At 45.5% G+C, this 13,910-nt stretch overlaps 2 protein-coding genes across 2 annotated transcripts; both read right to left on the minus strand.

Annotated features, from left to right (window-relative positions):
• Positions 1-51: 51 nt before the first annotated feature.
• Positions 52-2,349, minus strand: LOC103758577 (tubulin monoglycylase TTLL3; the record flags this gene model as incomplete). The annotated part of the gene is given in 8 exon segments (XM_029959915.1): positions 52-200; positions 278-452; positions 715-822; positions 910-1,024; positions 1,105-1,233; positions 1,379-1,680; positions 1,813-1,945; positions 1,948-2,349. Coding segments are annotated over 8 exon segments (1,222 nt in total), but the record flags the coding sequence as incomplete, so codon positions are not given.
• Positions 2,350-3,611: 1,262 nt separating this feature from the next.
• On the minus strand, positions 3,612-12,670 carry LOC115307473 (ankyrin repeat and EF-hand domain-containing protein 1-like). Its single transcript, XM_029959877.1, has 7 exons — positions 12,526-12,670; positions 12,000-12,123; positions 10,335-11,142; positions 7,502-7,728; positions 6,135-6,280; positions 4,855-4,989; positions 3,612-3,856 (listed from the first exon to the last, which is right to left on the minus strand). The coding sequence occupies exons 1-7, from the start codon at positions 12,652-12,654 to the stop codon at positions 3,731-3,733; spliced, it is 1,695 nt and encodes a 564-aa protein (XP_029815737.1). The 5' UTR covers positions 12,655-12,670; the 3' UTR covers positions 3,612-3,730.
• Positions 12,671-13,910: the final 1,240 nt, after the last annotated feature.

The raw sequence follows: 13,910 nt of genomic DNA on the forward strand, positions 1-13,910 counted from the left end.
CCCCTCCTCAGTGGGGAGCCTGTGTATGCCCCGTGCTTCCCCCAGCCTTACCCCTGCCTCGGGATTTGGCGCTGGGCTTGAGGATCCAGATGTTGAGATCGCCCTCTACGCCGAACTGCGGCAGCTGCTCCGCCAGGCGCCGGAGCAGGTCCTGGCACCGCTCCCGCTGTGCCCCGCTCAGCGCCAGCCCGGCCCCCTCACTGTGGGGGGACACGGGGGGCTCAGCACCAGCCCCACCACGGTGCCCTCCGCGACCCCCATCCCGCTCAGCACTCACTGTGCCGCGCGGTAGTAATCCTGCAGGAAGCAGTTCCAGTCGATGCACGTCCTGCAGGGCGACGGGGTCTTCCTGTCGATGTCCTGGTGCTCCAGGACACCCAGGTGCTGCTCGCAGACCTCCAGGGCCTCCTCTGCCAGCCGGGAGGGAGAGGAGAGGGAGGACCCTGGCCCTTCTGTGGATGGCACGGGGTGAGAGATGTGGCTCCTGTGCCAGCCTTGGAGTCAAAGCACAGAGCCTCCCTGTGGGACGGGTGGGCTTGGGTACACGGGGATGGGGCAGGGGGCAGAACACCCATAAGGTGGGCTATAATGTGGGCTGTAACCATAAGGAGGGTGTGGGGGATCCCAAGCCACAGCCAGGAGCAGCTCAGCCCCCAGACACATCTCTAGCCCAGAACTTCTTGTTATCCACCCAACCCAGCTCCATGCACTAACCTGGCCCCTTGTTGGATTTTGGGGGCTTCTCCATCCTCACCAGCCTGTCCCCAGCCTTCTTCAGAGCCAGTTTGAGCAGGCTGCGAGCTGCCGTCAGGTGGAAATCCTCTGCAAGAGGGAGACATCCTCCCCATCCAGTCCTGCATGGCACTGGGAGCACGAGGGGGAGCAGGACAGCAGCAGCCTCAAGCTCACCAATGAAAGCTTCCCGCTCCTCCCTGGTCCCCAGCCGGTAGCACCGGGGGAAAAAGGTGTTGGGGTCGGCTTGCTCGAACCAGGGCAGGTTTTGCAGGCTGAGGCACAGCCCCTCCTGTTTAGAGAAGGTTGTTAATCCTTGCTGGACACCCCCGTTCCTTGTGTTGCCCCTCTCCAAGGCTTCCAGGCTCCCACCTTGGTGCTGAGGGCATGCACCCAGTGATAGCGGTTCACCACCTCGATCCTCTGCAGCAGCTCCTGGTCAATGGAACTAAGGCGGATGGTCCACAGGAAGTTTGGCACCTGGTCCCGCACCAGGTAGGACTGTGGGAGAGAAGTGGCCAGGGTGAGACAGGGAGCCCTCATCCCATTCTCGTCCCTTGCCCCAGGCTGTGCCCTGCGCCTGGAGCTCCCAGGGGAAGGGTGTGGGGGGCTGAGGCAGAGCTCAGCCCCAGCCCTATCAGCTAACCATGAGGTCATGGATTTCATCAGAGTCCTCATAATCTTCATCTTCCTCTTCCTTTTCCTCCTCCACCTCCTCATTGCGTGGCCATGGGTAGTGCAGGGGCTCTGTGGACCCCAGGGAAGGCTGTGCCCCACCACGTGGGTTCAGCACTGCCTCCCCTTGCTCATCACCATCATCACTTGACTCTGTCTCCGGCTGCTGTTTCTTTTGGCCGCCAAGCTGCTGCTTCAGCCGTCTACCCTCGCGGGGGAGCTTCCTCTCCACCCAGCCCCGAGCCCGGAGCAGGGAACGGATGACGGGGTAGGCGGCCCCGCACCGCCGAAAGCATCTTCTTACTCCTGCACTAGAGACCAGCAGAGCCTCAGCCTGCCCCACCCTAGTCCCTCAGCTCAGCTCTCCTGAGCCAGAAATGCCCCAAATGTAGTGCATGGCGTTTTGAGGGCGGGCCTGAAATCAGTGCTCCTCACCTGAATGGCCTTCTCACACGCCGTTGGCTTTCCTGAGCAGCGCCAGCGTCACCGAGCGCTGGCGCCCCATGTGGTGGCCGGTTGGTGGCCAAGCTGCCACCTGGACCCCGTGAGGAGAGCCCCGCTGGAGCCCACAGGCCCCACTGGGCAGGCAGGGAGGGGGAGAAGATCCTGACCCGTCTGCCTCTCCCTCACTGAGCTTGGGGCCCCTGACATGGCATTCCCTGACCTGCCGAGCTTCACCCCCGCATCCCAGCTGCACTGCCCAGCCCCAGGATGCCCCGCTGTGCCCCTGTCCCCAGCCTGCTGTCCCCGGAGGTGGCTGGGGTGTCACTTGCTCAAGTGCTGCCCCTGGCTCTGGGGCTGTGGGCCTGCAGTACTGCTCTCTCTGTGACACTGTCCCATGGCACCCTGATGGTGAGGGGAGCTGTGGGTGGCTTTGCGTCTTCCAGGCCAAGCAGATCGTCCTATTCCCTGGTCCCGCTGGTGTACAGCGCAGGACAGGGCCTCCCCAACCCCAGCACCACTGTGATGTCACAGTCCCAGCCTCCAGGAGGAGGAAGTAGGTGAGCTCTCCTTGGGGGTTGGAGTGGATGATCTCCAGAGGTTCCTTCCAACCCTAACAATTCTGTGACTCTACAGGCAGCTCAAAGCAGCCTCAAAGCCAAAAGCCCTGGTTCTTGTGGGGGGTTTTTAACTACCCCGAGAGCTGCTGGAGAAACAACACAGCAAAGCACAGACAGCCCAGGAGGTTCCCTGAAAGCTTTGATGCCCATTTCCTGTCACAGGTAGTGGATGATCCCACAAGGAATGGTGTGCTGCTTGACCTCATACTAATAACCAGGAAGAGATGTGAAGGCTTTGAACTCTCCTGGCTAATCCCCATGACAGAACTCTGCCAGAAATACAGTTCTACCCTACAGGATGAGTTATAATTTCTGACTGTGCTGTTTGATTTTATTTTGATGGCTACTCTTTAGCAAATTGCCCCTTTTACTCTCCTTTCAGAGATGCTGTTGCATTTACAATTGTTCATGGGCTCCTTGCCCACACTGCCTTCTACAGCTTAAGCACTACTATTTTTGTTATTTACAGTCATCTGCAGCCAGCAGAAGTTTTATGCTGACAGACAAAAATCATATACTGATATTAAGAGTTCCAAGAGAGCTGAAACTTGAAATGGTATCTCAGTTGCCTGTAAAGTCCTTATACTGAACTGTTACATGCTACCCCTAGTAGGATATTTTCTCTGTCTAACAGCTTGTCATAAACTACTCATGCACGACCAGGTTCATACAAATAATATGGTCAGTAGCGACATTTGAAACTGGTATCTCTCTAGATACGGCTCCTTGCTTTGTATTTGCCTTGGTTATCTCCTAAATATCCCATGTGCATGTGCAGCTGGAGTCAAAAAGGGATCACTGCGTGCCCTGGTTGCAAATGCTGAACTTTCTGTTGCCTCTGCACACAACCAATTACCTGTCTTAGGTAATTACTGAATTATGTCTTCATACCTATATATTTAAAGTAAAAGGGTAATGTATCTTCCAGGAAGAAGTTTTATGCTGGGATAGAAAATAGCCTTATAAAGCCAGACCTTTACAAAGGACACGTGTCACAACAGCAGCTATTCCATGGAGTATGCTGAGCTAGATCCAAGACTTGGAATCACATGAGGATAAACCTTTTACCAGACTAAGCCCTTAACAAAAGATCATATGTAAGCAACATATTCTATAGAGGAAAAACTTGATATGATTTTCTTTTATTGTAACCGAGACATATTTCCTGAGCACTGCATGATTCCTTCCCTGCAGAGGAGTAGCCTTTTAGATCTTTGTCTCCTAAAAATACATGCTGAAATAGGTTCTTCCAGCTGGTGGGCTTAATCCTTAAATTTTCTATTAAAGAGGGTTGTAAAGCCTTCTAAGTGACCACAAATAGCAGCACGTTCACGGAGGAATTCTTGCTTTCTTACAAGCTCTATTGTTGCAGCATCAGGGCTCCATAGCTACAAAATAAAGATATTTGTAGTTAATTGAGATGTGAATTCTGCAACAGGAACAGTAAGAAGGTACTGTGAGCCAAACTGAGCCATATTCTAGCACTCCTTTGCACTTGAGATATAGAAGAGAACTAGTGTGGCCTCCCAGCAGAAGATGTGACAACAATTTGTGTATGAATAAGCAAGGCATTCTCTTGTCACTTCCAATCTATAACATGCCATGGGTTCACATTACAGATAATGTGGGAAAGATCTCAAGGTAATTATTTAAAATTACTGACTCAGGCCCACAATCCTCAGAGTGAAAAATAGTAATTAGCCGTAGAGTCACAGGCAATGCAGCCTCAGTCCCCTGAGACCATGGCAGAAAACAGCACAAATCAGGGTTAGGGAAATGATAAACAAACTCCAAACACAACTCCTCAGCCAGAAATGGTTTTCTTTTCCTTTTGAAGGAGAAAAAAAATATATTAAAAACAAACCTCTCTGCGATCATCTTTTTCTCAGTTATTTGTGAGTATTAACAAGTCCCTGACAGAGGTGTTATATTTCCAGTATTCTGACTCTAGGAAGTAAGTGTTTAGTGTACTGTGATCCATCCAGTTCAGTAACTGTCACTGACATAATTCATGTGATAACTAATCAAGAAGTTGGTGCTCGTCCTATGCACAGACTCCTATCCTTTAAAAGGAGTGTGAAAATCCATACCACGAATGCAGTTGCGTTTGTATTTTACTGTGAGTCCTGTAAACGTTAACCCTGTTTTAAAATCTGATAAGAGCTTGATTTCCACAATAATTTGTTATGTGTATTTATATAATACATATCCATGAACGCTTTAGTTTACCTCTGTTTTGTGGCCGCCTCCCCAGCCTGTGGCACATCATCTCTAAGACGGTGGAATTGTGAAGTCATTTCATTGTGAAGTCATGGATTGTTCTGGATTTTGATCTCAGCAAAATCTTACCTTTACATTAACATGAAACTTTCACTACTGTACTTACCTTTCTGGGTTTGAAGCTGATGTCATCTTTGTTCCTCTCTTTTGTTACCAAAGGCTTCCGAGCACTGGCCTTTCGGGAACGCAGTGTCAGTTCAGGAACAGGTTTTTCTACAGCTGGCGGAGGTACCTCTGGAGACTGGAAGAGAAATTATCAGCTATTCCAACACATTGTGCTCAGAAGCCAGACACACATCCTGCATCTTCTGAAGCTCTTCTGCAATTTCCTTGCCATGAGTGTACTTTTCTTAATCCATTCAGAATCTGTTTCTCTTAAAGCTGATATTATTTTTTAAAATCAAAAATTGCGAGGGCAAACCTTTTGAAAGGTAAAGGATTCTTCTCCTCTTTGGGCACTAAACCATTAACTGCTCTTTATGACACACAAGACAGTCACCTCCTACTGCTGGTGACTCCATCCTCTGCCAGGTGATAAATAAACAAGCCCCTAAGGTCTTCCTCCTGCCTGTGAAAGTCCTGTGCTGTGCCTGGCATTCAAAACACTCTGAAAGGGGTAAACCAACATTTAGCTACTGGGACATATTCACTGCACTGTCCAGGGCAGGACTGCTGAAGGACATGTCCAACCATGCAGATACAATTGCATTTTCTGCCCAAATAACGTCCTGGGTCTGACTAACAAGAAACAGGAAGGTCCCATCCACAATAAGACAACCAGGATGTGGTCATGGAGGCTTAGCTTGGGAACCAGGGCAGTGCTGAGGTACTTGAGGATCCCTGGGGAGTGCAAGAAAAGCACCCAGAAATACAACAGGCAAATGTCAGTGTGGGATTTGAGAAACAGGACTCAGGTCAGCAGTTGAAATGGGAAGTTAAAAAGCTTGGTATCACCTCAATGAATTCCATTAGCAGAACGAAAAGACCTTTTCATCAATTTGAAGGGCCTTGTTCTTATCTTGAGAAGAAACAGGTGCTCGTTTAAGACATGGTTACCAGTTGCTCAGCATTTACCACAACAGAGCTGGATGATCATAAACTTCAGGAGAAGGGAAAAAGAACAGGAACTATCTTTCTGTGTCCTGTCAGTGATATGGGGAATAATTCTTATGTGGGTCTGGGGAAGTCATGAACTTTGTATAATTAGCAAGACAAAATTTTAATTGATGAACAAGTACTAGTACTGACAAGAATAAGTACTGGCATCTGAAAATACTTTAACAAAGCAGCCTGATCTATAGCTTTAGAGAGAAATGGATGGCAAAGAAAGACAGAAGCACTCTACTAACTATTAGCAAATCAGTCCTTTGTTACTATCTCTCATACCTCTTTTTTCTCTGATGACTTTGGCTTCCCACCTTTTGCCGTCTTTGCTTCTTCTTCTGGTTCTGCCAAATTCTCCATAAGATTTTCGAGCAGGTCAATTATTTTAGCATTGTCAAATACTTTGGCAATATCAAGAGCATTCTTCCCTGTATTTAAAAACATAAATACCCGTATAAACCATGAAAATCAACGTTAGCACTTGTTATTGCAATTTTATAATGACAGTACAGTCAACCGAATTTAATTTGGCTACTATTTTATTAATTATTTTATTAATTCCATGTGCCAGCAGCGTGCCTGACATTGGTGTGAGGGCCAGCAGTCATCAGCATTACTTGCAGAAGTAAGACCTTGCAGAAACAAGCCTTGAAACCCAATATTGCAGGAATTCTTGGAGTGGTTGCTTTGTTCTTAATGTCCTGACATTTGCAGCTTAATATACTGGTCCTGCAAGCTGTCATTTTGATCTCTGAGATCATTTAGCACTAGGAAATGGCTGGCACAGTACAAGGATAGGAATGCAGACCAAGTTATTGTAGCTATCTCCTTCTTCCTGGAGCTGGCAAGGGAAAGCCCCATGGTTTAAATGGACTGAACACCTTCAGTGCTTAATAAAGGGAAAAAGGCCTCTCCTGGATCTATGAGATTCTGTGGCTGTAAATTACTGTGAGAGTGAACTGCTGTGTGACTCAGAACTCCACATGGAACCAGAAATAAGGAATATACATCCCTTCTACTGGCAGGGTTTCACCTAGTAGGCATTTTGGCAAGGGAAGTCTCATTGTGGGGCAATGTTTCTTCCTAAGCTGGAGCAAGAGCTGCAAATGGGATGCATGGTAACTGTTTAAATTACTGTGGAAACAGGGGCAATGACACTGAATGAGGGATCTGCTGTGAGGAGGCAACATTTCAGTATCAGTTCAGATTTGTTTTCTCAGGGAGTAATATTTATGTAGAGCAGCAGGGAATTTTTTTAACCAGAGCTGTCTATGCCTAAAAATAAATCACTTAAATGGGTGGCAAAGTATACACCAGCCACAACTGAAATCTAATTTTCCCTCAAATAATAATAATAATTAGATAGAATGTTTTCATTAAAGCCACTTATAACTCTGTATGTATCTTCTGAGGAGCAACAGCCTCCTTAATTGTGTAATTAATTATGTTACTTTATTTTCTAGATGCATAAAACCCAGGAAAGCTGACTATTTACAACAGTGATTCCACACTGTAGAAAACTAATTGAACCTGTTACCTTCATCCTGATCCTGATAGCAGCCCTAAATTCAGGATGCTTATACAAAGTGTTCCAAGGACTCAGTGTTTTTAATACAGAAACAGCCTTTTTTGGAGACATTGATATTTACCATTGCTGTTTGTAATCTGGATGTTGGCACCTGCAGTGATTAAAAAGTAGACAATGTCCAGCCTGCAGGCCTCAATGGCTCTCATCAGCGGGGTGGTGTTGCCTATTCCAAGGGCATCCACTGCTGCTCCAGCCTTCACCAGCAGCTCAGCAATATCCAGGTGTCCATTAGAGCAAGCATGATGCAGAGGAGTCCACAGGAAATTGTCTGTCATGTTTACATCAGCCCTGCAAAAGAGTAAGAGCAGCTGTGGCAGGTGAAGCTGCCTAATGGCTAAAATAACATCCCCAGCTCCAAGGACAATCCATGGGAACTGCCCACTGCCATGGCAAATTCCATGTCAATGGCTGTGTTCATATTGCTACTCTGAAACCATTTGGGTCTCTGATATAGAGCTTCTCATGGAATATTAATTGTAGGAGTGTGTCTGGGTGTGACCGTGTCCCACTCCAAGCCAACACAGTGTCCTCGATGTGGAGGTTTTCACGGGGGCAGGAAAAACAACAGGCATTCAGACACCTCAGTCCTGCAACATGCTGCTAGTGTTTGTGCTCCAGCTGCACTGGGGATGGCAGAGAGCAGATTAAGGAATTCGAAAAAGTGTGTTTCTGGGCCAAGAACAGGTGCTACAAAACATGGCAACGCTGCCTAATGTGTGGATGTGCCGAGTTCATCTGCACAAGATGTTCAGCTCTCCCTTTCCTTTCCGTGTTGCTGCCCTCTGCCTGCTTCATTTCTGTTCACTGGCTTCTCCCTCTGACAAGTGAATTACAGAAGCTCTGCCTCAGGAATCTGAGCATTGGAAACTTTCTCAGCTACTGGGTCACTGTACTAGATCTGTTTCTGCTCCCAAATTAAAATTGGGATGTTCTGGAGGATGCAAGGGCTAGTTCAGGGGAGATATTTGCAATATGCTGGGATGAACTGATGAAGGGATGAAGAGGAAAAGCATTAACAGCCCTAGAGGTCCTGAACGGAGTTAAGGTCACTGTCCCATTTACTCTGTGGTCAAAAAGCTGCTGTCTTCCCAAAAGACAGGGAGGGAGAGGGAAGAAAAATTATAGGAGAAGCTGCTTCCAGAGATGGCTTTTTGCTCTTCAGGTCAGGTGATTAATATTGAAGTCTAGAGAAAAGCACAGATACATCTGTTCTTCTTTCCTTGTTTAAATTTTTAATCTCTTTCAGAATTCTACCTCTGGTGAGATCTTATCACAGAAAATTCCCCCAACCCCTGACTTTTACCTTTGTTATCTTTCAGCTGCTGAGCTGTTATGGTTTATTTGTATGCAGTTTCCCTTTCCTTCATATTTCTCATTAAGATAAGCTGTTCCAGTTATTCCACTTTCTCTCTCAACCCAACCTCCGTGCCTGTACTCGGACTCTGTCTGCCCCTAAATCCTTCTTTCTAACTTCATTCTTTCAGAAACAAACTGATCAATGGGAACAGGCAGCACTGACTTAAAAATTCTTCAGTGTTTACTCTGATCAAGCACTGAGTTTACCTTTAGCCCAAATTTCATTTACTTCTGAGTCTTTCTGGAGCAAGATAGAAAGTAGATACCACCAATTTGTGTTTAAACCTTGGAATTTTCTATAGTTCTGGAAAAATATGTTTTGTTTTCTACTCTGTATGTGTTTGTGATACTGTACTGAAAAGGTTGTACTGTAAAAAGGATTTGAATGCCCATGCCAAACCGAAAGTCCATGCTGCTGAGAGATGCAAAGCAAAACACTACTGGTAATTTTCCTCTCCATTTTCATTTCTGTCAATTTATAAATCTCAGAAGTGGTACTATTTTTTTAAGCTAAGCTATTACGTTTCTAGGTCTCACTGTTAAATATGATGTGACTCCAGTGCTGTCTAGTGAGGCTTGCTAAAAGTAGTGGAGATTAATTTGGTAGATTAATTTGGTAGCTGTTACATCTTTATCTTTGGAAAACCTGAATATACACATTACACAACTTCCCATATGCTCCAGGAATGTCAGTGTAATTACCAGGGTGTGTAAAGATCCACATGCTGTTAATCTTTGCAGGAACCAGAGCAACAACCACAGTCACTTACCCTGAGATATTAATGTTAAAAATAACCCTATCTATGGGTAAAGAACAAAGTTAACATAAATATCTTTGAAAAATGTTCATTTAAGCATTTATGTGAACGACTGTAGGACTACAGCAGTGTGACATTAAGAAGAGATTATGCTATTACACAAGCATGACTGAATCTTTCTGAAATTGCTTTCATTTTTAAGCCATCATTGAGATTTTTCCCAAGTGTGTCTGTAGGCTACAAAATTGCTGAAGCACTTCTAAAGTGAGGAACAGACTAAATAGCAGCAGGGGCTTCTGGTGTAAATCCTGCTGCCTCAGCTGCAGAGGAAAGTGATTATAAGGCCTAAAACATCTGCATGCAAAGGCCCTGGCACGTGGAACAGGGAAGTCCAGGGTCACCTTGATGATTTCAGGCAAGCCACTTCAGCCAGATTTCCCCAGAATCATTCACCCACTTTTGAGTGTTCAGCTTTGAGGATGTACTGCTTGAGACACGGGCATGAACTAACAGCAGTTCCAACAGAACTCTGCAGCTGACCAAAGGTCAACAGCCCAGACACTGAAAGTTTCAGGCCTGAGGAACTTACCTCTTGGGTGCTTCCACTTCCCTGTTAGTAAAAGGTGAAAACTAATACACTAAACTTCTGTGAAGTGGGATCTTAGGGAACTGACTTTAATATTAAACGTTATATAAGCAAAAAACCAAACCTGTTGCATACTGGAAATGTATGCTTTTGAAAACCTTTCCAATATAGCAATTAAATTGAAATCGTCTTACCCCTTTTCCAGAAGAAGCTCCACAAGGACCACGTTCCCACTTGCACACGCAACCATCAAAGGTGTTTTGTAATATCTATCTTTTATGTCAACTGGCACACCCTCCTCAAATGCTTTCTGCAGGGACACGATGTCTCCTGCTCTGACAAGGTAGTTAATATCCAGGTACGTTTTCCTTGGCTCCTCCAGGTACCAGACACGGTCGTCGTGCACGGGGTGGGCAGAGGGGTGGTCCCGTTTAAATCTCTCCTCATCAGGAATGTTTGGAAAAGCCTCAACCAGGTACACAGGCAAGCCCTCTTCCCCGCGCGGATATTCCCTCTTCGGAATGACACAGACCGGCACAGGGAGCCCTTTTTTGCCTTTTGCTTTCGCCCCCTTTTTCTGCTTCTTCGCTTTGGGCCCAAAGGACGACATGAGAAAGTTTTTGTCCAGGTATTTGGAGCCTTTAAAAAACTCGTCGAGGTTGATCCTGTCGGGCTGCACTTCATGCATTTTAGCAATATTTTCCATTTCTTCAGCACCCAGGAAGCCCCACCACTTCTGAATTACGGACACAAAGTCAGCTCTGGTCACCATCCCATCTTCTTGGAGGAGAGCCTCAAACTCCTTGCGGAGGGAATCCTCGTGCTCCAAGGACCAGTCGTACAGCCTCAGGTGCCAGGCAGAGACCTCTTCCTCGGGGGATAAGGTTTTTTTAAAGCCTTTTTCAATTTTACGCAAAATGGTTACTGCTGCTTTAAAACCGCCGTTCTTGGCAGCCTCTCTTGGGGTCAGATGTAACAGGTTTCTCCATGTAGGATCACAGCCTAAAATATGGACACAATTTAGCTGATAGTGGAGTGGAATTCCTAATTATGTCACTTAAGAAACTTGTGATGTACAGGCAACTCAGTGCCACAGGTCTGCAATTTTATACTGTTTTAACTTTAAGGAGCCATAGTAGGTGGAACCACATCATTGATCCCAGACTGGAAGGTCAGCCACATGTCCATATTTTTTTCCCAGTGGGAGAAGCACTGAGCAACCCATGCTCTGTTTATCCATGCACTCATGAATATGTATAGAAAGGCAGAAGTTCAGTGGAAACTTTACATTTTTACTTAGTGGTAAGCAAGGTTAAGAAGAAACAAACAAAGGTGAAAATATCATTCAGTGTTCTATACCCTAACATTACAATTTGGCAATGGATCAGTTTGAATCACAGAAACAGAACACAGGATTTTTCATGGTCCTCTTCAATCAAAGCTGGAAGTACTATGATCATCTGATTAAGTCAGGAAGGGATCACAGCTGCTTTGGAGTTTGTTTCAATACCCACGGGCATGGAGTTTTCTTCCTGACTACACAGAGATTTTTGCAAAAGTTTAAAAGCAAAAATTTATTTTCTATTGGAAATTTCAATGCAATACATCTAAAAACAACTAAAACCAGAACTACTTAATACTGTCCAATACAACCCCCTGATGTTGCTGCTGCTTTCTTTGAGAAATATTTTCTCACCCACATGAGATAGCAGCCTCTGTCAGGCACTTCTTAATGAGAACCACATTTGCCACGTGGTACCCGAGCGACAAGTCCTTCAGAGATGCCCAAATGAAACCTTTCCTTTAGCACAGAAATAGAATATAGATGATAGTTGCAAAGTAACTTATTTTTAATGTACCTCTTTGTCCTATATACTTGCAGCAATCTGCAAATCCTCCCTCTGCAGCATAATGAAGTGGCGTGTTCCCATTCATAGCAATAAGTTTCAAGTCTCCATTATAAGCTGAAATAGACTTCAGAATCTAGAAAAACAAAGTACCACCAAAAATCTTGTCTGTTTGTTAAGGTGGGAAAACGTGAGATTAATTTACAAATAAATGCAATATCATATATTCCCATTTTACACAGCAAAGTTCTAGCCCATGTCCAGCTGATCGATGCACATGTAACATTGTTTTCTATAGTATTATGCCTATTTAACTGAGGAAACAAAAACCCCGGGCAGTTGTAGACTCCAAGGACAATCTCCGTTCCTGCCAGCTCGCTGTAGGCCACTGTCTGGCCTATCTACCACTGCTGGATTCCTTTGGTACTTAAAAAGAAGCTGCTTTGGATTGCTGATTATTATGCTTTGATCAGCTGAGATACTGGACTCAACCCCCCCAGCCCCCAAGACTTTGCTTTAACACCACAAATGACGATACCTCAAAAAAGCCTCCTTTGGCTGCAAAATGTGCAGCACTGTGTCTCTCAAAGTCAAACAGGTTCACATCAGCTCCTCTGGCGAGCAGAGCACGCACCACCTCGACAGCACCTTCCCTTGCAGCCTCCATCACAGCCGTGCGACCCGTGGCCTGCCAGGCAGCAAGAAAACACTTCAGCATTTCTTCCTCGTGCCAATCCAGGCTGGAACAATGTGATCTGATTGTTGCAAGGTGGCATAAAACTGAAAGTCTCCTCTTAGCTAGCACTGGGAAAAGGAGACAAGTCTCATAGTTTCAAAGGCACTGCAGGTAAGCTTTAAGAATCAAGTCATGGTGCTGCTAAGATATGAGTAGTCAAATCCCAGCAACTCAAGTACATTGGTAGCTCGAGTGCCTTGAATAGTGCCCGTGAAAATCAATTCCTTGGTTAAGGAATCCTTTATTCTGTGTGCATGTTCTCATGCATATTTACAAAATTTGACACAAAATACCACTTCAGCTTATGAAATATGGAGCTATGGCTGGAGGAGTGCTGTGGGGAGGGCAGAACAATCGGAATTTCGCTACTGTTCTGTGAGGAAAAGTTCATGCTCAGATACATTAATGATTTGTCTTTTTCTAGATAATGATGTATGTTTGTGTTTAGCAGAATCTATTTTCTTTATTATGGCTGACTTTGGCAGATCTGGTGACCTTCCCAAAAACACAGCATATCTTGGATGAGGGATAACCTGCTATTATCACGTTGGCCCACAGCAACACTTGCCACTCTAGAGAGGGGCAAAGAGAGCAGTGATCCATGGATTTTGTTCCATTGAACCAAACATTCTTCCCTGATATCTGTCTTTGTCAGCCAAGCAAACCATTCCTGTTATACGACCAGGATACTGCAAAAACAGAACCAAAGGAAAAGCCTTGAATAACATTAAAGGAAAGCTCCAGCTTCTAGACTTACCAACAGCACAGAGCTTCAGTCCATCAGATCTTTGTTAAATTAAGGAACCAAACAAGTAAGTCATTAAGACATACAAAAGAGAGATAAGTTTCTAATGTCTCATCCCTGCCTTGATTCCCCATCAGGTTGTTCCTGCTGGACTCACCTTTTAGTGAATATTATTTGAACTCTGAAAACCTGAGGGCACAATGAGGCAAAGTGCAGATCAGCACTGCTCCAGCGAAGTACAGTGAACTGTAGCTTCTAAGAGCTGGCCCAGTTCCAGTTTGGTTTTGTGAAATATTTGTAGAAAATCCAAATCAGGATATGTGGATCCAGCAGAAGACTTAAATCCCTCTGCTCCAAAAGAAGGGTGGTACAGAGGATGGGAATAGGCATGGCCACAGAGCTGAGCCCTTCTCACTGCTTAATTATTTCAATGTGAGGATTT

The sequence above is a fragment of the Manacus vitellinus genome, unplaced genomic scaffold (genome assembly GCF_001715985.3).
Source record: "Manacus vitellinus isolate BGI_N305 unplaced genomic scaffold, ASM171598v3 ctg7180002425468_pilon, whole genome shotgun sequence".
Classification (NCBI taxonomy): domain Eukaryota; kingdom Metazoa; phylum Chordata; class Aves; order Passeriformes; family Pipridae; genus Manacus; species Manacus vitellinus.

Bases quoted from the DNA above. Each gene is read 5' to 3' on its own strand.
- LOC115307473 (XM_029959877.1), bottom strand. From the start codon at position 12,654: ATGGAGGCTGCAAGGGAAGGTGCTGTCGAGGTGGTGCGTGCTCTGCTC. The intron at 4,990-6,134 runs GTATGAGAGATA...TTTCTCTTCCAG, and splicing joins AGTCATCAGAGAAAAAAGAG to TCTCCAGAGGTACCTCCGCC. The intron at 3,857-4,854 runs GTAAGTACAGTA...TTTATTTTGTAG, and splicing joins TCAGCTTCAAACCCAGAAAG to CTATGGAGCCCTGATGCTGC.